Source organism: Cricetulus griseus, chromosome 2 (genome assembly GCF_003668045.3).
Source record: "Cricetulus griseus strain 17A/GY chromosome 2, alternate assembly CriGri-PICRH-1.0, whole genome shotgun sequence".
In the NCBI taxonomy this organism is placed as follows: domain Eukaryota; kingdom Metazoa; phylum Chordata; class Mammalia; order Rodentia; family Cricetidae; genus Cricetulus; species Cricetulus griseus.
The window spans coordinates 413,360,823-413,388,711 of record NC_048595.1 but is presented as its reverse complement, the minus strand read 5'-3'; the positions used below and the strand labels follow the sequence as shown (position 1 = coordinate 413,388,711).

The 27,889-nt window shown below is 41.5% G+C and overlaps 1 protein-coding gene across 2 annotated transcripts; it reads left to right on the top strand.

Moving 5' to 3' along the window:
• Positions 1 to 8: 8 nt before the first annotated feature.
• Positions 9 to 26,826, top strand: Tmem237 (transmembrane protein 237). Of its 2 annotated transcripts, none has more exons than XM_027396986.2 (13): positions 9 to 186; positions 2,140 to 2,171; positions 2,701 to 2,711; positions 4,139 to 4,195; positions 5,866 to 6,003; positions 10,745 to 10,865; positions 11,590 to 11,747; positions 20,363 to 20,486; positions 20,734 to 20,925; positions 22,080 to 22,153; positions 22,944 to 23,034; positions 24,158 to 24,279; positions 26,219 to 26,826. In XM_027396986.2, exons 1-13 carry the CDS (start codon positions 142 to 144, stop codon positions 26,278 to 26,280), a joined length of 1,227 nt encoding a protein of 408 aa, XP_027252787.1. In that variant the 5' UTR covers positions 9 to 141; the 3' UTR covers positions 26,281 to 26,826. The 2 variants fall into 2 exon arrangements, with proteins under 2 accessions (XP_027252787.1, XP_027252788.1); XM_027396987.2 differs by lacking the exon at positions 9 to 186 and adding an exon at positions 682 to 789.
• Positions 26,827 to 27,889: the final 1,063 nt, after the last annotated feature.

Here is a 27,889-nt window from a genome sequence, read left to right as displayed (position 1 = left end):
AGGCTGGAACCAGGCCTGGGGGTGGCGGCCTCTCCAGGCTCCGCTGAGCCGCCACCTCTCGCGGGTCCCCGGAGGCCGGCGTCGCGGGGAGCTGGCCTCGGGCTCGGCGGTTGCTCCTAGGCCGCCCTGCGGGAAAGCATCATGAGGGCCGACTACTCGGGGCCTCCGCTGGAGGAAGGCCATGCGGTGAGAGAAGAGGGGTGCAGGACCCGGAGTGAGGCCATGTGGGGGTGCCCTAACCAGCAGTGATCAACGTCGAGCCGGGAATGTGGGGGAGGGGGGAAGGGGTGCGACGGGGCCGGATCTGGGCGACCCCCAAACAGGCCGGGGAGTCCATGGGCCGCGTTGCCATGACGACGCCTCCCGGCGGCTCCCGGCGAAGCCCAGAAAAGAGGCTGTTTCCGGTGGGGAGTTTGAATCCGGATCTGGTCACGCCGTGCCCATCCCCGCGCAAACCATGACAATCTCCCGGGAAACCGTGGCTGAGTTCCCCCCAACCCCCCTCCGAAACGTCGGTCGAAGCCGAGGCTTTCCCTTCAAGCTTAGTTTGAAGGGGTCGGAGCGGGGCTCGGGTCCGGTAGACCCGAAACCTTCCGTGGGAGGGGGTGGGATGGGGGCGCTTCGGCCCAGCAGCAGAGGGGCGCAGCAAGATGACGCTCTGCGCCTGCGCCTGCGCCTGGATGGACGGGGTGGGGTGGGCGGGGCGGGGCAGGAGGGTGCAGCGCCCGATGCTCCGCCAGGGACCCTGGAGACGCGATGGGGAAGAAGCAGGTGGTCAGCGAGCCTCAGGTACTATTGAGCTGCTGGACTTCTGTTGAGCCTTTCTGGCTCTGCGGGGCGTGGGTTGCGGCCTCTAGATGGGCGAGATGCGTCATTTTTTTTGCGGGACTTTTGAAATGTGGACCATCAAGGGACTGGGTCCCATTTGATAGCGTCTCGAGAATAGTAGCGCTTTCGTGGGACCATCGTTCTTTCCCAGTTGTCATTTTGACTGCTGGATAGCATCGGGGCATCCTTCAGTGCCCTAATCTTGTAGCATTTTCATAAATCTGTTCGGATGAATGCAACAATAGGACAAACAAGATTATCTAAAATTTAAGCCTTTGGAATCAGCGCACTCTGTAAGCAGCATGAGATACTTGAGATATTAAATTGACTTCTAGGCACTTCTGTTAGTGTTCAATTTTATTAAAGATTTATTTGTTCTCTGAGTGTTTCGCCCGCGTCTATCTCTGTGCACCCCTTGTATGCCTGGTGCTCAAAGAAGTCAGAAGAGGCTGTCTGTCTTCCTGGCACTAATGCTCCCTGGTTTCTCTTACTCAGGTAGAGCAGTGCAAATTATACCCTACCCCCAATACATTCTGTCTAGAATATGTTTTCTATTTCTATTTAAGATGACTTAAAAAAAAACATGTCACTTTGTGGCATAAAACCTTAGTTGGCTCCCTACTTAATAAAATAAAACCCATATTCCTTCCCTTGGTCTTCAAGGCCCTAATTAAGCCAGCTTCCGCGTTGCTGTCCATGGTAACTGTGCTTCGGCCTTGGTGGTGCTCTGTACCTGGAGCGTTCCCAGCCTAGGCTTTCGTGAAAGCCTTACACACCTTACACACACACACACACACACACACACACACACACACACACCCCGTATGTTCTAGTTCTGTATGCCTATGTAACATTATCTTCCAAGCCTTACACACCTTACACACACACACACACACACACACACACACACACCGTATGTTCTAGTTCTGTATGCCTATGTAACATTATCTTCCAGTACTTAGCCACTAAGAGAAGTTCTGTAAAGGGTGGTGAGCTCTGTTTTGATCTTGTTCTCAATGCTCACAGTAGGCCAGGCTGGTTGGTTGAAATGTAAGAAGAAAAGGACTTCATGTGGTATATAGAAATGGCAGAGTGTGTCTAAACTCGGCAGTCCAGCTTACATCACCACCTCCCAAGTTTCACGTAAAACAGTTCTCAAAAAAATTGAAGAGAATTACTGAACTGTTTTATTTGTCTCACATCTGAACACTAGATTTTTTAATGAGTGGCTTTGTGGCACTTGAGGTAAATAAAGGTTAAGATGAACCAGCTTTTATTTATGAATGTTTTGCCTTTTCCTTACTCCTATAGCGTCCTCCACGAGCCCTTCCACCTGTGCCAAGGTAAAAAATAATCTAGTCATTTTATTATTGAACTTTAAAAATGTAAAAATAAGTAGAAAAAATGAATAGTATGGTTAAAAAACTACAATGCTTTAGGAAAAACAAACAAAAACCTTCAAACTTTTAGGAAAAGTCTTCCTAAAAATTTAGAGGCAAAATGATGGCATCTGTTCCAAATGTTCTCATGCCCTATTTACCAGAATTCTCCTGATGCCCTTGTGTTTGTGGGTTCTGTCAGAGTTTAAGCTGATTATAACCAACACAGGAGAGTTCTTAATCTGCTTAGTCCATTAATTAACACTTAGTAGGGAATATGTGTGTGTGCTTTCAAAAGGTTTTTTTGGCAGTGCTGTTAAACAATATACTACTTACAAATAATAAGCTAGTTTATAAGTCAGCTGACAGTATGTGAAAGCAAGTTTTATTTTTAAGGTTGTAGTGATGGAAGTCAAGTTTCAGTCAGATAATAATTAAGTTTCTTTTTTCTTTTTTTGTCCTGCTGATTACATTTGGTTGGGGTCATATGAAGTGCTATTCAAGGTGAGTTAGTTTACTATTCCTGTAAAAAAACCCTAAATATAGTATTTGGTGTTTTAAAGCAAGCATGAAGATGAGTATGGTAACACATACCAAATCCTGATTCTGGGACGGCCAAGGCAGGGAAACTGTGAGTTGGCCTGCATGGACTACATAGTGAGATCCTGACTCAGAGGGATTAAAAAGTGGAATCTGGGGACAGTGTCATACACGTATGGTGCCAGCCACTTACAAACTGAGAGGGGAGAGCTGCTTGAGCTTGTGAATTGAAGGCCAGCCTGGGTAATGGTCAAAACTTGCCTCAAAATAATGATAATAATGATGATGATGATTTTATTTGATTCCTTAGTTTGTTCTACTTAGAATTGAACCTGAATATATACTCTGCAAAATTAGATACCCATTTACTACCACAATCTCCTGTGACTGCAATTTTAAAATTATGTTTGATATACAGTACTAGATTGCCCTCTGCAGACCCAAGAGTATATCCTTTGACTTGTTTATAGTTCTGTGTTAAACTGTGCTTTTCCTTTTCTCTTTTAGTCAGGGTAGGCAAGGATATGCTACACTAACAACTCCAAAATTTTTATTCACTTAATATCTTGCAAGATTGTTAGAGAAAATACAAAGTTGGATCAGAAGGATGGATTAGTAAGTGAAGGCCCCTGCTGCCAAGCCTGATAACACAAGTTTGATCCCCAGAGCCCACATGGTGGAAGGAAAGAACCAACTCCTACAAGTTGTCCTCTGACCTCTACATATAAGCTGTGGTGTGCACATCCACACACAGACACACACACACACACACACACACACAAAAAAAAATACTAATTTTTCTTTGAATAAAAAAACCCTACTGGGTTAATTGCAAAGTCATTGGGCAACAGTCCAGAGCAATTGTCTTGGTTAATGATGCAGAGAGATCTAGGTCGTTTTTTGTCATGTGGTTCTGACATCCTAATATAAAGCTTCTTCCTCTGACATGCAGCTGGCCTTTTCAGTATTTTGACTCACAAGTGACATATATCGCTCCCATCCAAGTACTGACCAGGCTTCAATCTGCTTAGCCTCTGAGGTCGACAAGATTGGGCAGCTTCAGTGCTACAGACTTCTACACATCACTTCTATTCAGCCTCTTGGCCAGAACCAGTCTTGTCCATACCTCAGTGTAAGGGGCTGGAGACTGTGTGGGACTGGGTGGACATTTCTTGAGCCCACTTTCTAAGTCACAGTTGTAAACATCACTGAGCAACACTATACTACTGGCACCGTGCTGTGGGTGGTGCCAATTGGCCTTGTCATTTTCTTACCTTTCTTCTCATATGTAAATGTTGGTTGGCTCCAGAGAAGGGAGGGAAAGGTTTCCTTACAGGAAGTTCTGTTCCAGTTGTTTCTCTGCCATTCTTGCTGTTCTTTCTGTTTTATAGATGATATTCCACTTAGTCATCCTAAGAAAAAGAAATCCAGAACGAAAAGCACACTAGGTAAGATGTTGTGTATTGTGGGAGATCACACACTTTCCCAGGACCTTAAACATGGTCAGCATCACAAATTACAGAGTGAAGGTTCCCGGGCACCAAATCACTAATATGTTGAGGATGGGAAGGCAAGGCCATGGGCAGCCTGGAGAGTGACCAGGTATGTTCATAGAATGAATTATTGTGCCGCCCATGTTTAATGTTTACAATATTGTTGCGCTCTTCAGGTCTTTGGTCCCTAGATAATGTGTTTTTAAGCCCTACTTGGTTCTAGACTTTTGAAAACAATAATGGATTTAGAGACCAGGGATTCTCAGCTCTCCTATCTAAGAGCAAGACCCTGAGGCGGGTCACATGATCTGTGTCTTCAAGCTCTAATAACAGCAGGACCATGAACCTGTTTTGTTGGAGTTGTCTAACTGGTAATCCTGGGTGGTCTATTAGTAACTAAGACTCAACACATTCAGAATTCATCACCTTCAGTAATCAGTTTTTGGTTTTCATTATTTCCCTAATGGGCTTGAAACCTCAAACTCACCTTTAGTTGATCTCTTAACTTCATTCTTGACTTAACCCCGCTCACAAGCCTAAAAAGCCTGTGTAGTAATGATTGTTTTCTTGTCTTGGCTCTTTATAGAGCATTCTAGATATCTCTAAGCAGTGACTTTGTAGTATTATATTATTTAATCTTTAACTTCCTATCATTTAATTTACTTTGCGATTTATTTCCAAACAGTATTGCAGTTCTGTGTACAATAGTGGCTAGCGGGGCAAAGGTATTTCTAAAGCATAGATTGCTAGCAGTGGAAGCAAGCACTGTTGATACAATGGGTTCTGCTAACTTGTCTTCCAGAAAGTTTCTGTTATTTTCTGCCACCATAAGGCATTGGAGTGTCACTTTCTCTAAATTTCTAACAAAACTGGACAATATTTAATATTCAGCAATTAATATTCATCTTTAATATTCATCAGTTTAGTGATTGAAAAGAGGCTTATCTTGCATTTGTGTTTCCCAGCCATTTTTCCCAGTGTTAGGAGAACACAGTTGCCCGTACATGTTGTGAAAATGATCTTCTACTCACCTACATCTCAGGCCACAGCTGGCCTTCCTCTAAATGCCAGGGAGGCCCTTGTTCTCAGTGTAATTTTATTTTTATTTTGTTTTTATTTTTATTTTGTAAGGAGTAGCTGTAGGCCAGAGAAGGTAGTCAAGAATGATTCAAATTTCCCAGATTATGTTGAAATTCTGTTAAAAGGTTTCATTAGGGGAAAAGTTGGAACTTCTAAATGACCTGTTACTTCCAGTTAATAATTCCTGATGACTTCATCACGTGCTGACTTACCGGTGAAGGAAGAAACTATAGAGCCGGTAGAGTTCTTAGGGCAGGGGGCAAGAGCATTGTCTGTCATGTCAGTTTTAATTTGTTTGTACCTTTCTGAATGCTTTGAATGTTCTGAAGCAATTACACCTCCTCTTCATTCTGTGGGTTTTCTTTTTGGCCCCCTCCTCCTCCTCTGCTTTCCTAATTCCATATTTATTTCTTTTCAATACAAAGCCCAAAGTTAGAGAGGGGAAAGCATAAAGTCATCAAGGCATGTGGAAGGTATCCTTGTCTCATCTTTCTAACTCAGAGGTCTCTGCTCAAGCTGACTCATTTTCTCCTGTCTTTCTGTAGCTACTGCTTCTTTGGAAGGCTCTGCCGAGCCCATTGTTAGTAAGTGGTCGGAGAGCAGTGAGCCACCAGCTGCAGATCTCAAGGAGTATCCAGAGGCTCCTGTTCAGAGGAGACAGAAGAAGATAAGGCCACCTCCTGGTATGTGAGGAAACCAAGGTTAGATTGTGACAGAAGTTGTGATTTTGAACCTTGTTCCCAAAGGTGGGTTCTTGTTTTCTTCCTGAAAATGCCCACCACTTGAGCTCTAATGACTTCAGGCTTTTTTTCAGGTCTCTGGTCATATACATGCAGTATAAGAGAGAAGAAGTAAAAAAATTCAGGCCCAGCACAGAAAGCTCGGATCTCAGTGCATGCAAGAATTTAGTGGATGAAGTGGACATTTCAGATTAGTAGGATGAATTCTGTATTAACAATAAGCTACGCAGAGAAATCCTGTCTCAAACAAACAAACAAACAAACAAACCAGTAATCTAATTAAACAACAGTATAGTATGCTTTCTCATTGGGACTGATAGTCTACAAATAACAACACTACACTGAGTCTTATTAATTATGAAAGTTTTGTCATTAGTTTAGGCTTGTTCCACTAGCTCTTGTAACTTAACCAATAATTTTATTAATCTACATTCTACCACATGGCTTTAACCTCTCTCCCATTACGTGTCCAGTAATATACCAGTTATAGCAACACATCTTCACACAGTGTACAAATATTCTGCAACACAACACTCACCATTTATTGAGTATCTGTGACTCAGGCAGTGCTCTCAATGTAAACAAAAATACTCTGTGTGTGTGTGTGTGTGTGTGTGTGTGTGTGTGTGTGTGTGTGTGTGTCTGTGTGTATGTATATGCATGTGTATCAAGTTGGCCATGTTATTTGCTTTTAAATTAGAAAAATGTAGTGTTGATCTGAGCATAGTACATACCTGTTATCCCAGCACTCAAAAAGGCTGAATGAAGCAAGAGGAATTCAAGGTTTAGGCCAGCTACATATAGTTCCAGGCTAACCTAAGCTACAAAGCAAGATCTTGTCTCAAGAAAGACTACAATACAAAAATAAAATAAAATCTAGAGTTAATGAAAACAGGTACAGTAATACAGTAATAGAAGTATAAATTGCCTCAGACTGTCCAGATGTCTAAGAGTAGAAGAAGCTGTAATAATTGATACAACAAAGAATGTAGCTTTATAGTGGAGATGGATAACCACTAGAACCCTGTGGTTTTGGTTAAATAATCACAATTTATCTAAATAAGTGTAAAGCAAGTGCAGGTTACAAGGACTGTTCAAGTGAACTAGTGTCCTGGGAAACCATCTATAAAGTATTGTTGAGTCAACAAAAGAGGTTATAAAACAGTGTGTATTGAGAGGGGGTCTCATGTTCACAGAAATATACTTTATTAATTTCCTGTGGTTGCTGTAACAAGTTACCATAAACTGGGAGACTTCAAACAACCAACATTTATTTCTTCATAGTTCTAAAGGATATAAGTTTAAAATCAGGGCATCCATGAGGCTGTGCTACTTCCAGGGGCTTTAGGGCTTGTGCCTTCCTTGCCCCTTGGAGCATCTGGTGTTGTGGGATAATCTTTTTGAACACTGAGAAAATGTGTCTCTGCTAAGGTGCATACTGATGGGTTTAATAAAGAGCTGGATGGCCAATAGCTAGGCAAGAGAGGATAGATGGGATTTCTGGGGAGAGAGAGGAAGAAGAGAGGCAGACTCCAGTGAGACACTGAAGAAGTTGGACATACATTACTGAGGAGGTAACTGAGCCACATGGCAGAATGTAGATTAACATAAACAGATTAATTTGAGTTATAAGAGCTAGTGGGACAAGCCTGAGTTAAAGGCCAAGCTTTCATAATTAGTAATAATTATGTAATTAGTAATAATGTTATTTTTAAGCTGGTGGCTCATAGAAAAGTCCACTACATTCCAGTGATTGCTGACAATCTTCAGCATTTCTTGGCTGTCTATGCATAATTCCCATCTCTGCCCCCTCTGACATTATTTAATTTTCCATGTTTTCCTGATTCTCTTCATGTAAAATAGCAGTCATTGGATTTAGGGTCCATCCTCACCCAGCATGACTTCATTTTGACTTGTTTATATCTGCCAAACCTGTTTACAAATGAAGTTATGGTAGCAGATTCTGGGAGTTATGACTTGCATGTGCATTTCTGGAGCATAATTCAATCCTGAACACAGATCTGAGCACACATATACACAGTGAAAACAGTGGAAAAGTGAGCAGTGCTAACAGTGAGTAGAGTTAAAAAACAAAACAAAACAAAGCAAAGAAACCACGATTTTCACTTTTTTCCATTGACGAATACTTACTACTTTTATAGTAATTAGATGAGGACAGTGGACTGACTTTATTAAGATAATACAAAGTGAAGTATGCACTGTTAACACAAGTTAGCCCTTGAGAATTTAATAAAAGTATGTTCCCTGACTAATAATTAGTTAGTGTGCTCCTGGAGAACAGCAGGCACTTACTATATAGAGAAGTCCAGGAGCAGAGTGGCAGGAACTAAAAGTGACAAGAATACATCGCAGTTTTGGGAATCAATGAAGTGTGTGCCACAGCGCCCGGGGCACTGAAAGAGCAGAAGGGGGCAGAAGGAAGCCCAGGGGGCTCTCAGTTAGGTCATAGGCCTAACTTTTCTCATGGGTTTTCTGCATGCATATCTATCTCATTTAATTATTTTTTATCCTAAATTTTGACTGAACTTACTTAATCACCAGCATTAGTGTAGTTTGATGAAAACAATGCTTTAATCATTTGATCAGGATACCAATTTTAAAATGTTTGTGAAGAGTATCTGTATAAATATGGCTTAGCCATTTTAAGAAAATTCTGGACCCAGCTGGGTGTGGTGGCGCATGCCTGGAGTGTCACCACCTTTGAGGCTGAGGAAGAAGGATCATGAGTTCCAGGTCAGTGTGGGCTATGCAGCAAGACCCTGTCTCAAAAAGACAAAACACAAAACAAAAGAAGCATGTAATAAGCAAAAAGCCCAAACCGCAAAACAAGCCACCAAGAAAAATTAGACCAAAAGAAGTTTGGGCCACAGGGAACCCGTTAATGCCATTCTAAAATGCACCCAGCCTTCAGGTCCAGTGTTTTTAGTATTTTTTTCTGTTCTTCTCAGGCAGGGTCTTATGTAAGACAGGCTCATCTCAATGTGTAGCTGAGAATGGTTCCGAACTTCTGATCCTCCTTTCTCAACACCTCCCAGCTGCTGGGATTATAGTCACCACACTGGTCTTTACAGTGCTGGGTACTGACTGACCCAGGGCCTTGTGTATGCCAGGCCAGCATGCTACCAGCTGAGCTGCAACCATAGCACTAGCTTTTTTAGGGCTTTAAAGTTCTGTTTTTTGTTTTGTTTCACCCAGAATGACCATGATATGCTGTTTGGCCTGTGTTGTCTTTCTAGCCTAGGCTATAATCTGGAATTTTGGTAAGTGTAAGTTTGTGTGATTAGCTGTCAGTAAAAACCTGGGTGTTAGGTCTCTAAGGAGCTTCCCTGCAGACTGCATCTGCTATGTTGTCATAAGTTGTTGCTGGAATAACAGGAACCCTATTTGACTCCACTGATGGAGGACTGTTGGGCACTGAGCCTGGAGCATGACTCCACTGATGGAGGACTGTTGGGCACTGAGCCTGGAGTGTGACTCCACTGACGGAGGACTGTTGGGCACTGAGCCTGGAGTGTGACTCCACTGATGGAGGAGTGTGATGCACTGAGCCTGGAGTATGACTCACTGATGGAGGACTGTTGGGCACTGTGACTGGAGTGTGACTCCACTGATGGAGGACTGTGGGGCACTGAGGCTGGAGTGTGACTCCACAGATGGAGGACTGTTGGGCACTGTGACTGGAGTGTGACTCCACTGACGGAGGACTGTTGGGCACTGTGACTGGAGTGTGACTCACTGATGGAGGACTGTTGGGCACTGTGACTGGAGTATGACTCCACTGACGGAGGACTGTTGGGCACTGTGACTGGAGTATGACTCCACTGATGGAGGACTGTGGGGCACTGAGGCTGGAGTGTGACTCCACAGATGGAGGACTGTTGGGCACTGTGACTGGAGTGTGACTCACTGATGGAGGACTGTTAGGCACTGAGGCTGGAGTGTGACTCCACTGATGGAGGACTTCGGAGCACTGAGCCTGGAGTGTGACTCCACTGACTCAGGGCTGTGGGGTACTGTGCGTGTGTCACCTGAATCTGGTCTGTTTGCTTTTTCCTTTTGCTGATTTTGCTTTTCTTCTTTGCTGTAATTACACTTTGTGAGTGTAATAACTTCTGAGTCCCTTGAGTCCTGACAGCAAGTTGCCAAATCTGGGGATACTCCAAATGTGGGAATTAGTGTTTTGTTTCAGACAGGGTCTCACTGTCTAAACCTGGGCAGCCTGCAGTTTCCTATGTAGTCCAGGCTGGTCTCAAATTCACAGAGATTGGCCTGTCTCTGCTTTCTGAGTGCTAGGATTAAAAGCATGCACCACTACACCCGCCCAATTTTTTTATTTAGAAAATTTTATACTTCTACACTGTAATTCCAAGTTTTAATGTCAACCAATATGGAAAAAATTTAAGAAATCTAATCCTAGCTGAGTGTTGAGACATGCCTTTAACAGCAGCTCTCTGAGTTTACGATTAACCTGGTCTGCACAGCAAGTTCCAGGGCAGCTGGGGCTACACAGTGAGACCCCATTTCCAACACCAGCTCTGCCTGTAGCAGAAAAGAATTGGTCCAACTGAAAGTCTTAAAGTTCTCCAGTCTCACAAAAGTCAGGAGACTGACTGCGTGTTGTTTTATTTTCACCTTGTAATCATGTGACGCATCTCATTTTCAGAGTTGGAGACTTCCTTCGCTGAAAAGCCATCATCTAGTCCATCTTTCCTACGCAATGAAAATGGTGTCAATGTGGAGCCACCGGCAGAGGCAGTCATTCCAAAACCACGAAGGAAGGCCAAGTAATAGTTTACTCACCCTTCTAGCTGTCCCTAGGAGCCAGTGCTGCTGTTTTAGATCCTAAAGAGTAGCTCCTCACTGGGTCTTGGAAAACACCGTATTTGTATGTGTTGAAATAAGTGATACTATAGAATTATAAGTTAAACCAATATATGAGAGATTTGAAAAGAATAGAACATTAAAAAAAGAAAAGAATAGTGTATGGAAATAGCTAAAGAGTCATCTCTAAAAAAAATATTTTCAAATAAGTTCAAAAGATGAGATAAGGGTTAACCATTAAAGATAAGCTACTGTGATTTGTTTTTCATGTTAATGGAATTTGAACTATTTTGTGATAAGCATAACTATTGTGCTCTAATATAGGAAGTTAAGTCTTATATAAAAATACAAGAGCATACTTTTAAAAATACCCTGGAAGTTATATAACATTGATGTTTGTACTTAAAAATTACTCTACAAACAGCAATCAGTTACATTTAGAGTTTAATGATATTAAGTCAGGAGCAATCTAGCCCAGTCCTTGACCATTTTGAGAAAACTGGGGTACACAGAAATGTGGGCACTTTGAGGAATGTACTAGTCCATAACAAATCTGAATAAACAGCATATTTTTATACTTCAAGTTCAGGAAGGACTCTTTCCATTATGTCCATGGGTAACTTCTTATGTGGGTCTTTAAAAATTCAGGAATGACCTATTTTTCTCAAAGACTTTTCCCAATTTCAGGAAAACGCAGCCAGCAGAGCTACAGTATGCTGATGAGTTAGGGGTAGAAGATGAAGACATAATTACAGATGAGCAGCGTACCCTAGAGCAGCACTCCAGGTTCACAGCACCCACGGGAATTAGCCAGCCTGTCAGCAAAGTATTTGTGGAAAAAAGCCGTAAGTAATTCTTTTTTTGGAATACAATTGCTCTAAATATTGTAGAAGGATATCTTTTACCTGGTAGTTGTAGTTCCAATGACCCAGGGCTGGAAAGAAGGCTCAGCCTAGGTTGTCAGCTAGGCTCACAACCAAAAATATTGTTCTGATGACCTGAATGAAGGAAATAATAAAAATATGAGCAAAAATTGACACACAAAACTGTTATTACACTATTTTTTCCAGCTGGATTTTATTTTTTACTGAAAATAGTTTTTCCCCCTATACAATATATTACAATTTCAGCTTCCGCTCACCCAAGTCAGGTGTTATCCATAGTAGCACCCTCTAGCTCCTGTGAGACCGGAGCTCTAATTGGGCTAGTGTCCACCAGACTAGCCCAGCTGGCCAGCAAGCCCTAGCAATTGTCTTGTCTCTGCTTCTGAATGCTGGGACTCCAAGTATGGCCACCATGCCTAACAGTTCAGGTAGGATCTCGGGATCAAAGGCAGATCTTTGTGTTTGGAAGGCAAGCATTTTACCAACTGGGCCATCCCCTCATCCCCTCTTTTTTCTAGCAGTGTTACCCAGAATTTTTATTCTGGTTTCCTTTAGTGTAAAACTTCCTTATTTGAGAAACTGATCATAAAAGGCACAAGTAGTTCTGTTGGCTATCTATCCAGTAATTTTTTTTTTTTTTTGAGAAAATGAGTTATTCTTGCATTCCTTCAAGATACCTGAGCAACGGCTTTTGTGAGGGTTCCTGAGATGGAATCCTGCCTGCTGAGATCTGGATTGTTGCATCTAAAGAACTGTCCTAAGCAGTGCAAGTGTGAAGTCCCACTCAGAATCTCAGGAGAACTTTATGAAATATCCCACAATATCCCACATCTTTCCTGCTCCTACAGAAGGCTGCGTGCACACTCCAACATCTTTTCCCAAGAATTAAAGTTTTCAAATAATAGCTTGCCTTGATAGTGTATAAACATTTTAATTTTTAAAAATTATTTATTGTTAGAAACCTATTGTTTTTTTATTTATGTGTATAAGTGTTTTGCCTATGTGTACCACATGTGTGTCTTGTGTCTACAAAGGTCAGAAGAGGGTATCTCATCCTTAGAACTGGAGCTATAGGTGGTTGTGAGCCACCACATGAGCCCTGGGAACTGAACCCAGGCCCTCTGTAAGAGCAGTAAGAGCTCTTAACCACTGAGCCATCTCTCTAGTTCCCAACATTTTAATTTTAATATTCTTAAAGTCACTAAATTACTTCTATAGACCGTCATGCCAAGGCTTTTAAATTTAATTCTGAGTTGAAAGTTGTATTTCACTAAATACCATTGACACCTAAAATTATTTATTTTAACATCAGCTTTGGGTTGTGAAGAAAGCTTATTGGCACTGCATTTTTTTTAAAGATGAAAAAATTGTATGTCTAAGCAGCCAGAAATGAAAGAAAAGAAAAGAAAAAAACTTATAATCAAGGAGAAACTTTAGATTAAAAAAGACAACAGCAGAAATTCAATGTTAGTTTCACCGCTTTTAATTTTTTAAGCATGTGTGCTTGTGTGGTGTATATGAATGACATGTGTGTGAGGTCAGAGGACACCTTTGTGGAATCAGGTCTGTCCTACCTTTATGTGCATCAGGGGACCAAGCTTAGGACATCAGGCTTGATTCGAGGCAGCATCTTTACCTCTGTAGCCATCTTGCAGGTTCCTTTTTTTTGTTCTTTGCTTTTAAGATTTTATTTATTTTTCTTTTTTTTATTAAATTATTAATATTTTCACATGTACTTTCCCTCTCCCTCTCCTTCCCCCCACCCCCATTCCTTCTCCCCCACCTCCAACCTACCCCCCACCCCATCCACCCACCACTCCCCAGGCAGGGTAGGGCCCCCAACCAGGGCTCCACCAAGTCCACCAAATCTTCCTGTGCTGGGCCTAGGCCCCTCCCCATGTGTTCAGAGACAGAGCGAATCCCTTCAAGTGGGATGGGCTCTCGAAGTCCCTCCCACCCACCAGGGCAAAACGCCAGTCCACCTCCAGAGGCTCCCAGGAGTGCAGGGGCCTCCCCATTGGCATCCATGATCAGGGGGCTGGATTAGTCCTGTACTGTCCTCCCAAAGAGCATCTGGGGTCGATATGCTTTCCCTTTTTCAGGCCAACTGTTTCTGTGGGTTTCTCCAACCAGGTACAGACCCCTTCGTTCTTCATTCCTCCCTCTCTTCAACTGAGTTCCAGATTTCAGCTCAGTGTATTTCTGTGGATGTCTGTCTCTGCTCTCATCAGCCACTGGATGAGGACTCTAGAATAGCATAGAGAGTAGTCATCAATCTCATTCTAGGGGAAGGGTTTCTAGGCCAACTTCTCCTCCACTGCCCAGACTGTCAGATCGTGTCATCCTTATAGGTCTCTGGAGATCTTCCTAGTTCCAGATCTCTTCTCGGACCTATAGTGACTCCCTCTGGTATGGTATCTCTCATCCTGCTCTCTCTCCTCTATTCTTCCCCCAACTCAATATATCTGCTCCTCCATTTCTTCTCCTCTACTCTTCATCTTGTGCTCTTATTGTGGCAGCACCCACTTCCCTACCCTCATGCTCTCAATTAGCTCGGGAGTTCATGCCATTTCCCATTCCTGGGGTCCATTTATCCCTTAGAGTCATTCATGATTTCTAGTTTCCTTGGGGTAGAGGATTATAGGCTGGTAAACCTTTGCTCTATGTCTAAAAATCATATATGAGTGAGTACATACCATGTTTGTCTTTTTGTGATTGGGTTACCTCACTCAGGATGGTTTCTTCTAGTTCCATCCATTTGCCTGCGAATTTCAAGATTCCATTGCTTTTTTCTGCTGAGTAGTACTCCATTGTATAAATGTACCACATTTTCTCTTTCCATTCTTCAGTTGAGGGGCATCTAGGTTGTTTCCAGGTTCTGGCTATTACAAACAATGCTGCTATGAACATGGTTGAACATATGTCCTTGTTGTATGGACAAGCAGTATTTGGGTATATACCCAAGAGAGGAATGGCTGGATCTTGAGGTAGATTGATTCCCATTTTTCTGAGCAACCGCCATACTGATTTCCAAAGTGGTCTTACAAGTTCACACTCCCACCAGCAATGGAGGAGTGTTCCTTCTTCTCCACATCCTCTCCAGCATAGGTTGTCATTGGTATTTTTGATTTTAGCCATTCTGACAGGTGTGAGGTGGTATCTCAGAGTTGTTTTGAGTTGCATTTCTCTGATGGCCAAGGATTTTGAGCACTTTCTTAAGTGTCTTTCAGCCATTTCAGATTCCTCTGTTGAAAAATCTCTGTTTAGTTCTGCACCCCACTTTTTAATTTCATTGTATGGTGTTTTGGTGGCTAGCTTCTTGAGCTCCTTGTATATTTTGGAAATCAGTCCTCTGTCAGATGTGGGGCTGGTGAAGATTTTTTCCCATTCTGTGGGTGGTCGTTTTGTCTTACTGACTGTGTCCTTTGCCTTACAGAAGCTTCTCAGTTTCAAGAGGTCCCATTTATTAATTGCAGACCTCAGTGTCTGTGCTTCTGGCGTGATGTTCAGGAATCGTTCTCCTGTGCCAATTTGTTCAAGGGTTGTTCCCACTTTCTCTTCTAAAAGATTCAGTGTGGCTGGGTTTATGGAGAGATCTTTGATCCATTTGCACTTAAGTTTCGTGCATGGTGACAAGTATGGATCTATCTGCAATTTTCTGCATGTTCGAATCCAATTGTGCCAGCACCATTTGTTGAAGATGCTATCTTTTTTCCATTGTATGGATTTAGCACCTTTGTCAAAAATAAGGTGTTCGTAGGTGCGTGGGTTAATATCTGGGTCTTCAATTCGATTCCATTGGTCTATCTGTCTATTCTTGTGCCAATACCAAGCTGTTTTCAGAACTATGGCTCTATAGTAGACCTTGAAGTCAGGGATGGTGATGCCTCCAGAGGATCTTTTATTGTAAAGAGTTGTTTTGGCTATCCTAGGTTTTTTATTTTTCCATATAAAGTTGAGTATTGTTCTTTCAATGTCTGTGAAAAACTGTGTTGGGATTTTGATGGGGATTGCATTAAATCTGTAGATTGCTTTTGGTAGAATTGCCATTTTTACTATGTTAATTCTGCCTATCCAAGAGCACGGGAGATCTTTCCACTTTCTGGTATCTTCTTTAATTTCTTTCTTTAAAGTCTCAAAGTTCTTATTGTACAGGTCTTTCACTTTTTTGGTTAGTGTTACCCCCAGATATTTAATGTTGCTTGTGGATATTGTGAAAGGTGATGTTTCCATGATTTCTTTCTCATTGAGTTTATCATCTGTATACAGTAGGGCTACAGATTTATTTAAGTTAATTTTGTATCCTGCTACCTTGCTGAAGGTGTTTATCAGCTGTAGGAGTTTCCTGGTAGAGTTTTTCGGGTCACTTATGTAGACTATCATGTCATCTGCAAATAGTGAAAGTTTGACTTCGTCCTTTCCAATTTGTATCCCTTTGATATCCTGATCTTGTCTTATTGCTCTAGCTAGAACTTCAAGAACAATATTGAAGAGATATGGAGAGAGTGGACATCCTTGTCTTGTTCCTGATTTTAGAGGAAATGCTTTGAGTTTCTCTCCATTTAGTTTGATGTTGGCTATTGGTTTGGTGTATATCGCATTTATCATGTTTAGATATGTTCCTGTTATTCCTGTTCTCTCCAAGATCTTTGTCATGAAGGGATGTTGGATTTTGTCAAAGGCCTTTTCAGCATCTAGTGAGATGATCATGTGGTTTTTCTTTTTCAGTTTGTTTATATGGTGGATTACATTGATGGTTTTTCGTATATTGAACCATCCTTGCATCCCTGGGATGAAGCCCACTTGATCGTGGTGGATGATTTTTCTGATATGTTCTTGGATTCGATTAGCCAATATTTTATTGAGTATTTTAGCATCAATGTTCATGAGAGATATTGGTCTGTAGTTCTCTTTCTTATTCTTATCTTTGTGTGGCTTGGGTATCAAAGTGATTGTAGCCTCATAGAAGGAGTTTGGCAATATCCCATCTGCTTCTATTGTGCGGAACAGTTTGAGGAGTATTGGTATCAGCTCTTGTTTGAATTTCTGGTAGAATTCTGCAGTGAAGCCATCTGGCCCTGGGCTTTTTTTGGTTGGGAGGCTTTTGATGACTGCTTCTATTTCATTAGGGGTTATGGGTCGATTTAAATTGTTTATCTGATCTTGATTTAATTTTGGTAAGTGATATTTATCCAGGAAACTGTCCATTTCCATTAGATTTTCGAATTTTGTGGAGTACAGATTTTCAAAGTATGACCTAAAGATTCTCTGGATTTCCACAGTGTCCGTTGTTATATCCCCCTTTTCGTTTCTGATTTTGTTAATTAGTGTGCTCTCTCTCTGCCTTTTGGTTAGTTTGGCTAGAGGTTTGTCTATCTTGTTGATCTTCTCAAAGAACCAACTCTTTGTTTCATTGATTCTTTGTAATGTTTTCCTAGTTTCTACTTTATTGATTTCAGCTCTCAGGTTGATTATTTCCTGGCGTCTACTCCTCCTTGGTGAGTTTGCTTCTTTTTGCTCTAGTGTTTTCAGTTGTTCTGTCAGTTCTCTAATGTGACTTTTTTCTAGTTTCTTCATGTGGGCACTTAGTGCTATGAACTTCCCTCTTAGGACTGCTTTCAGAGTGTCCCATAAGTTTGGGTATGTTGTGTCTGCATTTTCATTAGAATCTAGGAAGTCTTTAATTTGTTTTTTTATTTCTTCCTCAACCCAGGAATGGTGCAATTGGGTGTTATTCATTTTCCAAAAGTTTGCAGGTTTCCTGCCATTTGTATTGTTGCTGAATTCTAGCTTTAATGCATGGTGGTCTGATAAGATACAGGGGGTTATTTCAATTCTTTTGTAACTGTGGAGGTTTGCTTTGTTGCCTACTATGTGGTCAATTTTGGAGAAGGTGCCATGTGGTGCTGAGAAGAAGGTATATTCTTTTGAGTTTGGATGGAATGCTCTATAGATATCCGTTAACCCCAGTTGGGCCATGACTTCTTTCAGATCCTCTGTTTCTTTGTTAAGTTTTTGTCTGGTGGTCCTGTCTAGTGGTGTAAGGGGGGTGTTGAAGTCTCCTACTATAAGTGTGTGTGGTTTTATGTGTGGTTTGAGCTTTAGTAATGTTTCTTTCACAAATGTGGGTGCCTTCGTATTTGGAGCATAGATGTTCAGGATTGAGATTTCATCTTGATGGACTTTTCCTGTGATGAGTATGAAATGCCCTTCTTCATCTCTTTTGATTGATTTTAGTTTAAAGTCCATTTTGTTAGATATTAGGATTGCTACACCTGCTTGTTTCTTGAGGCCATTTGATTGGAAAATCTTTTCCCATCCTTTTACTCTGAGGTATCGCCTGTCTTTGAAGTTGAGGTGTGTTTCTTGTAAACAGCAGAAAGATGGATTCTGTCTTCGTATCCATTCTGTTAGCCTATATCTTTTTACGGGTAAGTTAAGGCCATTGACATTTAGGGATATTAATGTCCATTGTTCGTTGGTTCTTGTTTGGTTTGGATTTATTGTTGGTGGTGTCATTGTGTGTGGATTTTGCTCTCCTGCTTCTTTTTGTGTTTGGCAATATTAGATTATCTATTGCCTGTGTTTTTGTGCATGTAGTTATGTTCCTTGGGTTGGAGTTTTCCTTCCAGAACCTTCTGTAGTGCTGGATTTGTGGATATGTATTGTTTAAATCTGTTTTTGTCATGGAAAATCTTGTTTTCTCCATCTATAATGATTGAAAGTTTTGCTGGGTACAGTAGTCTGGGTTGACATCCATGCTCCCTTAGTGCTTGTAGTGTATCTATCCAAGACCTTCTGGCTTTCAGAGTTTCCATTGAGAAGTCGGGTGTGATTCTGATTGGTTTGCCTTTATATGTTACTTGGCCTTTTTCCTTTGCAGCTCTTAATATTTTTTCTTTATTCTGTAGATTTGGAGTTTTGATTATTATGTGTCGGGGGGACTTCTTTTTGTGGTCCAGTCTGTTTGGTGTCCTATAAGCTTCTTGTACTTTCATAGGCATATCTTTCTGTAGGTTGGGGAAGTTTTCTTCTATGATTTTATTGAATATGTTTTCTGTACCTTTGAGCAGTGTTTCTTCACCTTCTTCTACACCTATTATTCTTAGGTTTGGTCTTTTCACGGTGTCCCATATTTCCTGTATATTTTGTGTTAGGGATTTGTTGGTCTTGAGGTTTTCTTTGGTTGATGAATGTATATCCTCTAGCGAGTCTTCAATAGCTGAGATTCTCTCTTCTGTCTCTTGAATTCTATTAGTTATACTCACATCTTTAGATCCTGATCGTTTATCCAACCTTTCCATTTCCAGCATCGCTTCATTCTGTGTTTTCTTTAATGTGTCTAATTCAGCTTTCATGCTTTGAACTGTTTCAAGAGCTTCCTTCACTTGTTTGGTTGTTTTATCTTGGGTTTCTTTAGCTTCTTTAAGAGATTTGTTTATTTCTTGAATATTTTGGTTTGTCTTTTCCTCCATATCGTGTAATTTTTTGCTTACTTTTTCTTCTATTTCTTTAAGGGATTTTCTTGTTTCCTCTTTGAAGGTCTCTATCATCTTGCTCAGATAATTTTTGAGGTCCATCTCTTCTTCATGCACTGTGTTGGGCTTTTCAGATCTTGCTGGAGTGGAGTCCCTAGATTCTGGTGGTGTCATATTGGTCTTTCTGTTGTTGAGCGGGTTCTTATTCTGTCTTCTTCCCATATCTTTTTCCAGTGAGTGCAGGTAGGATCTCTCTATCTCCTCTTGTTACTCTGTAGTGTGTGTGGGCCAGGAATTCAATTTCTGAAGCTCTGGAAGGTTTTGCCTCTCCTCGTAGCCTCCTCACTCTGATGGCGTAAAAGCAGGGGGTGGCTCACCTGGTCTGCGATGAGTCCACGGAAAGGGAAGGAAGAGTGTCCTGAACCAAGCCAGATTCAGGAAGCTCCACCCTACCTGGGCGTGTCTGTTTCAAGCAGGGACGAGCCTGGAGGGATCTGGGTGGATGGCGCTTAGGACAAGAATTGGGTAAAAGCAGGGGGTGGCTCACCTGGTCTGCGATGAGTTCACGGAAAGGGAAGGAAGAGTGTCCTGAACCAAGCCAGATTCAGGAAGCTCCACCCTGCCTGGGCTTGTCTGTTTCAAGCAGGGACGAGCCTGGAGGGATCTGGGTGGATGGCGCTTAGGACAAGAATTGGGTAAAAGCAGGGGGTGGCTCACCTGGTCTGCGATGAGTCCACGGAAAGGGCGATTTTATTTTATTTCAATTAATGATATGTGTTTGTGTATGACTCTGTGCGTGGTTATGTGGATGTGTGTGAATGTCAGTGGAGGCCACGGGTGTCAGGTCCCTCTCGAATGGAACTGCAGTTGGGACCCAAACAAAGTGTCCCATCCCCCCCCTTAACTGCCAAGCCATCTCCCCAGCCTTGAGTTTTCATGAGACAGATTCTCATGTAGCCCAGTGACCTGGACCTCCTGAACCTGCTGCAGAAGTGACAGGCATGCACTGTTTGTTATGCTGGGCTGAGGCTCTGTCATGCAGAATGGGTTCTTTCTTGCTAGTCACTGGTAATTGTGTTTTTCTGCTCTGCACTCCAGGGAGATTTCACGCAGCAGATCGTTCAGAGTTGATAAAGACCACAGAAAACATAGATGTGTCGATGGACATGAAGCCATCCTGGACCACCCGGGATGTGGCGCTTTCAGTGCACCGAGCTTTCAGGTGGCCGCTTTTTGTTGATGTTCATTAAGCATGTGTTAATTGGATTTCATCATTCAAAACAAAAGACTTGGCTGTCCCATACTTTAAACAAGATGGACAATTTACAATGGTATATAGATTGATTTTTATAGACATTCCACTTGTTCTTTTCATAATATGTTGAATTTTATTTCATGTGAAGAGATTTTAAAAACGTTTTAGCTTTTTATTTTAGTGATTATATCTAATTAAACCCTTTTCCATGCAGGATGATTGGTCTGTTTTCTCACGGCTTCTTGGCTGGCTGTGCTGTGTGGAACATTGTTGTGATCTATGTTCTTGCGGGAGATGAGCTGTCTGACCTCTCCAACCTTCTGCAGCAGTACAAGCACTTGGCATACCCTTTCCAGAGCCTCCTCTACCTGCTTTTGGCCCTAAGTACGGTTTCAGCGTTTGACAGGTAAGACTGTTGTGACCGTGAGTCTTCCTCACTTTTCTTGAGGAAGAAATGGTGAGCAAATGTGTCACTAACTGTTAGTTTTTAAAATAGAACGATAGATATTAACATAATCATTTTAAAACCAGTCTTTGGATTAGCATAGCCTCATAGCTTCACTGTATCTGTGGAGATCCTGTTTCCGTCACTTTCATGAATACTAGGTTTAGAAGTCCACCACTTATTTGGGGGAACACAGGTCAACCCAGCAGGGCTGCAGAGATGGCTCAGTGGGCAAAGATGCCTGCTGTCAAGCCTGATGTTCTGAGTTTGCTACCAGGACCCACATGGTGGAAGGAGACAACCAACTCTTGAAAGTTGTCCTCTACCTCCATATGTGCACCGTGTGTGTGTGTGTGTGTGTGTGTGTGTGTGTGTGTGTGTGTGTGTGTGTGTGTGTGTGCACATATGCACCCACCTGTCCACACAAACTAAATAAAATGAAATAAAATCACCAAAAAAAGTTCCTGCCTACTTATTGTTGTCATAGTTTGCTTCTCTGTTTCTGTGATAAAACACTGACCAAAACAACTTGGGGAGGAAATGATTTGTTTTATTACACACTTTACTGTTCCTCATTAGGGGAACACACAGCAGGAGCTGATGCAGAGACCATGGAGGGTTGCTGCTTACTGGTTTACTCTCTGTGACTTGCTCAGCCTGCTTTTTTATACAACCTAGTACCACCTGCCACAAGGATAGCATAGCCCCCAGTGAGCTGGGCCCTCCCACATCAATTCTCAATCAAGGAAATGCCCCCATAGACTTGAATGCATAGGTTCTCTCTTCCTGGATGACTCCAGCTTGTGTAGGTTGTCAAAAACTAACTAGCACTGTAGTTTGATAGTCTACTGGAAGAGGAGGAAGTTAATGATTTTTGCAGGTTTGGGCTAATTTGTTTCTTCATGATGTCTTAATACTTAACAGTCTTCTTGTTAGATATTTGATGAGGCCTTTGTAAATAAGGTGGATACTGTTTCCTGTTTAAGTTTAATCTTTAACTATGTAGAGACTGGTAGGCGACAGTGGACCTGGTGCCAGTAGACTAAAGAGGGAAAACTAGTGAAGGAAGAGGTCACCGCAGCACAGTGACAGAAAGCTTTCACTTTTCATTCCAGGACTGACTTTGCTAAAACCTCAGTAGCTATCCGGAACTTTTTGGCCCTGGAGCCAACAGCTTTAGCTTCTTTTTGTAAGTAATAGTTTACTTGATAACTGTTATAATTGAGGAGTTATATTATCACTTTGAATCAAGAAAAATATTTTACAGAAGTTTAACATTATTTCTTTAAGTCATTATAAGTCAGTGAAATTGTAATTTAAAACATGGTAGGACTAACTTTGCTAGAAGTATTATTTTCCTTTTTTTATTTTTAAAACAAGCTTATTTTACATACCATATTGAGGCAGGCTCTCTTACATAGCTCAGGCTGGCCTTGAACTTCCTGTGTGGTTGAGGATAGCCTTAAACTCCTCATCCTCTGTGCTCTTCCTTGAGTTCTGGGATTTGCAAGCATGCACTGCCGTGCCTGGCTTTACAAGTGTTTTCAACAGAGGATCATCAAAATGACTTTCAGAAGTTGAATTGTTAGTGAGGTCCTGGGGTTAATGCCCCACCCCCAAAATAACAAGTGTTGGCCTTCATTACTTATTTTGTGTGTCTGTATGTGGCTGTAGGCAGACACAGCCGGCCTTTTAGTAATAAGTACCATTTATGTATTTCTGGCAATCTACAATACATTTTGTTCTAGGTTACAGGAGTTGTGTTAAAAACTAGTTTGAGGAGCTTGAGCAAGTCATTTAAATTTTTAGAAGATCTTCTAGGTTTCTAGGTTGTGCTCATTTGTTATACTCTATCATATCCATGCCAAGTAATAAAAGGTGCCTACTGAAGTTAAGTGAGTTTCTTTTGTACAGTCATTCATCAAAATACACAGAAGATAAAATTATTAGTAATTTGACCTTTTTTTTTTTCTTCTCAGTGTACTTTGCTGCTCTAATACTGTCTCTGAGTCAGCAGATGACAAGTGATAGGATCCACCTTTACGCACCGTCTGTTAATGGGAGCCTCTGGTAAGAATTCACAGGGATGTTAGCAGTTGTCATGGTAACAGCAGACATGGGGTAGGGTGCTAATGATACTTCTCTACGTTTTCACCCATGGATCACAACCAGACCACATTTTTGTTTATAATAAAACACAAGGAAAATACCTATTCTATTGGTTAATGGATAATGACCTTTTTATAGACTTACTTTTGTTTTTCTTGACATGTAGTTTCAAGTAGCCCAGGCTAACTTCAAACTCCTTATTTAGCTGAGGCAGGCTTTGAACTTCTGATCATACTGCCATACTGCCTGTATCTCCTAAGTGCTGTGATTACAGGCAGAGCAGCCACTCCCAGCTTATACCTGGGTTTTTGTTTGTTTGTTTGTTTGTTTGTTTGTTTTTGGCTTTTGAGACAGGGTTTCTCTGTAGCTTTGAAGCCTATCCTGGCATTCCCTCTGTAGACCAGGCTGGCCTCAAACTCACAGAGATTCAACTGTCTCAGCCTCCCAAGTGCTGGGATTAAAGGCATTCGCCACCACTGCTCAGCTTATACCTGGATTTTTAAAATGAACTATCTTCTTTTCAAAAATATGTTGTAACTCTTCAAGTCATCATACAGTGGATTGGAGGTGCTCTATGCCTTTACCCCAGGTGGAGCTATAAGACCATGGAACAGTGGTGGAGAGGGTAGCTGGAATAGAGGAGGAACTCAGTAAGAAGTGCTAGGAAGAGAATATGGGGGAACCGGCCTTTACAGATGAGTGGTCAGCTGCTGGGGTGACAGGATGGCTGAAATTCCAGTCTGTTTTGAGAGAGTGAATATGGGTGGGCTAAGAGAGAAAGAGAAGATGGTCAATTAAAGAATATTGCCATGATGTTGTAAGGGAAATTGTCAGGACTCTTGAGGGCAATACTAACTTTTCATTTATACTGATCTACAGAGATCTGTATTGAGTTCAAGCTGGCTTTGAACTCAGCAGATACATGCTGAAACTTCTGTAGTTGTTTGTTTTGGGAGACTCACACTTCATTTCATACTTGGTACTTCTCTAGAAGAGGACTACTTTTTGAAAGTTTATAAAATAGTTACATTTGGACATGTAAGCAAAAATGAAGGCATTTCTAAAGAGTATTTCTCTTCTCCAGGGCAGCAGAAATTGAGGAGCGGTTTCTCCAGCCATGGATCATTGTGAATCTGGTGGTGGCCCTTCTGGTTGGATTATCCTGGCTCTTTTTGTCTTACAGGCCATCCGTGGATCTTAGTGAAGGTATTAAAATAAAAAGATATATGCATTCTGAAATTTCTCTCCAATAACACTTTAGTGACAAGCACATTTAAAATAAAATATTAGAAGGACAATGAAACAAACAAGGTCTCAGAATGGCAGAACAAACAGGGAGGAGGGCCTAGAGAGTTGGAGACTGGAAACACTGAATGAGGGTCCTTAGCCTTCTGCACATCCGGACGGTGTGCTGTGCCTTCTTGGAATGTTCGGGCATTGCTAAGGCTCTACTTTCATTATGCTCGGTTGTCTTCATTTGATGACGTCATGCTTTGTCAGTGTAGCCCCTGTCACACAGAAGGTGAGTCTCGTTTCATTCTGTTTTTACCTTCAGTGTGCAGTGCCCAGTGAAGTCACGAATCTTTAGACCCAAAGCTCTTTTCAGAGCAGGCAAAGCAAAGGTCTCATTAGCAGAGGGCTAGCTCATCTCAGAATCTCTAGGAACACTTGGTATTTTACTGTACACTTGACAGGGCTTCCCCATTTTCATCCATTCACACATGAGCACGGTAGTTCCGTCATTTCCACTCTTCCCTCTCCCTCTAAATTCTCCCATACCCCTCCTTCCAAATTCATGACCATTTATTCTATAATTATTTTGTTACATTTATAGATGTAAATGTGTATATATGTATATAAATATACAGCCTGTTAAGCCCAGCTAGTGTTGCCCATATGTACACGTGAACCAGATTATACCAAACCAGAATGTAATTTCCTTGTGTATTTCATTTATGAATGTACCTTTTTGCATTATAATTCTCCTGTTGTTCCACTAAATATCCTGCTGCTTTATTCAGTTTGCTGTCTTGGGCTTTGGGGCTGGGTAGCTGGCCAGTCAGCAAAGTGCTTGTTATGCAAACACGAGGAGCTGAATTTAGACCTCCAGTACCTGTGTAATAACCAGGCACAGTGTTGTGAACCTTCAGTCCCAGCATGAAGAGGGAAGAGGCAGGTGAATCCCTAAGATCGTGGCCAGCCAGCCTAGTCAAACTGATGAGCTCCAGTGAGAGACCCCACCTCAAAAATAATGTGGAGAGCGATAGAAGAAGACAGCTGATATCAACTTCCAGCTTCTATGTGTACACACTCATATGAACATGTATACAGTACACACATTCATACACAAAACATTGCACTTTATGTGTTTTGCTCTTTTTTTTCTCACAAGTTGTGTTTTTTGGTCATTCAAAGATTTTTTATCTAATGGTTTGTGTCAGAGGACTTTTCTGTATTCACAAGTTTAATTTTTTTCTATATTTCTTGACATTTTAATAATAAAATGTGAAACAATGGTTTCACTTTGAAAATGTCAACTAACAGCACTCTGGTATTGCTGGGACTGACCCTACATCTGCCTTGTTTGTCCAGGTTGTGTCCTAGTTGCAATGTATATGATGCATAGCAACAACTTTCAGAAACCTGTTGTCTTTTAATGATGGTAAATTTAAAAAGTGAAAACAAAATGAGTGTAATACCTAACTTATTGGGTCTTTTGGAGATGCAATGGGATAGCATATTCAAGGTATTTTAGTAGACACTCAGTGTTAGTTCTGAATCCTTCTACTTCTCCGTTGCATTTTAAATTACCTGACAGGACTTAACCTCTTAGGTCTTGAATGATCCTAGGCTTCCTAGGTGACTTAATTTTCTTGGTAAGATGTGTTACATTGTCTTTATTATGGGTATTTTATTTTTAAGAGGTTTATAATGAATTTGAAACTTGAACTTTTAAAAATATAAGACATGTACACTTGCTACCAGCTTAGCATTTAGATTAAAAAAAATACTCCCTGAATAATTTATGCTTGTGCTTGAGGACTTTGTATTACTGTGCATAAATCAGTATTTATTAAGCTGCAAAACTCTTTTTTGAGGAGCTGGGAAAATGTTTAAAGTATGGTGTGTTCGTTTTCTTCTCCAGAGCTAATGTTCTTCTCTGATGTTGAGGAGTACCCTGATAAAGGAATCCAAGCATCCTCATAGTGCCAACTCCTTCACTGCAGTAAAGACCTGCATTTCCCCACTCTTGTTTTTAAGTATATTTTTATAAGATGTGTGTATGTGTATTTATAATTGAGCTTTTGTTATATGATGCTGAAATGCTTCTGAAGATTATGAAAAATGTTTAAATTGTATTTGGTCTTTATACCCAACATTAATTTCTGTAGTATTGTCACCTTAGTGATACAGGAGATAATGAGCTAAAAAAAGCAGGTGAAAGTGTTTTCTTCCTGTTTTCTCAAATTTGCTGCATTCATAATAAAAAGCACCAATTTAGAAAAGCCATAACTTCAGTGTTACACAATATATATCACGTTTCAATATCAACTTAGAGAATAGGGTAGAAGGCTAAATGATTTCATTTTATTTTTTTGATGTCTCTTTATTGAACACACTACAGTATAAAATTTATATTTTCTGAATCTGGCCAAGTGTTTGTGTATCATGTAATAATTATGTTGTAATTTGAATTGAAAAATGTTTCATGTCATGGCTAATAAAACAGACAGGTATCTTTTTGTTTGAAAAGTTTTATTTTTCCCTTTTAAAATCTGTGCCGGTTGTTAAAATCTGTGCTGTCTTATCTGGCTGCACATCAGGATCTCTGGAGTTCTTCAGGAAAACAGCTGTAACAGTGAGGAGTGGTGGTGTGTGCCTGCAGTCCAGCACCAGGAGTGGAGGCAGAGAATCAGGAGCTCAAGGCTTCCCTCAGCTACTTAGCAAGCTTGAGTTCAGCCTCAGCTACATGAGAGTCCATTTCAGACACCACAGACTCAAACATAGCAACAGAGAGGCCGAGCCATGAACCAGCTCGGGCCTGTGATTTTAGGCTAACCTCTGTAGAGATCCCTCCTGTCCATGCCCTACACCCCCCCACCACTCCCCCCCATTACAATTGATGGATGTCAAACCTAGGGTTTCATTCTGGTAGGCAGGTGCTCTACCACTAGGCCACATACTTAATCCTTGTGTTTCTGTTTATTTGATGAGAAAGGGTCTCTCTGTGTATACCAGGCTGACTTCAAACTCTGGATTCTCCTTTCCCTGCCTCTTGAATGCTGAGGTTGCAGGTCCCTGGTTGTCTTGTAGTCACAAAAAGCATGAGTGGAAGCTCACCATCCTCATTCTCACAGTCTGTCAGGTATCTTTAGGTTTCTGGGAGATTCTACTCTTGGGGTGGGTTCTGCGTGGAAAAAGCTGTCTTCACACACTTCAAATGCTTCTTCAGCTGGTGTCTGTGAGTGTCTACAGCATAAGTCAACGAGACGACCAGCCAGAACAGAAAGTGACTAAAGGCTGTTGGACACATCCCTGGAACTATTGGGCCTCCCTATTAGCACACAACTGAATGTTGTATAGCAGATGATTGACAGACTGATAATTGAGGTGGTTGTCCCTGAGGATTGGTCTGTAAGGCCAGAGTTGCTGAACAGGTATTCACTCATTTGATAGAATTGTGACTCCAAGGGCCGTGCTGCCTATCCGGTCAGTTTTAGTTGTCACTGTGACAGGCAATGATTGACAGCAGCTGGGAGTATGGAGTCTGCTTTGCAGAAACTGCAGGGAAGTTGATCTGAGATTTATCACATCT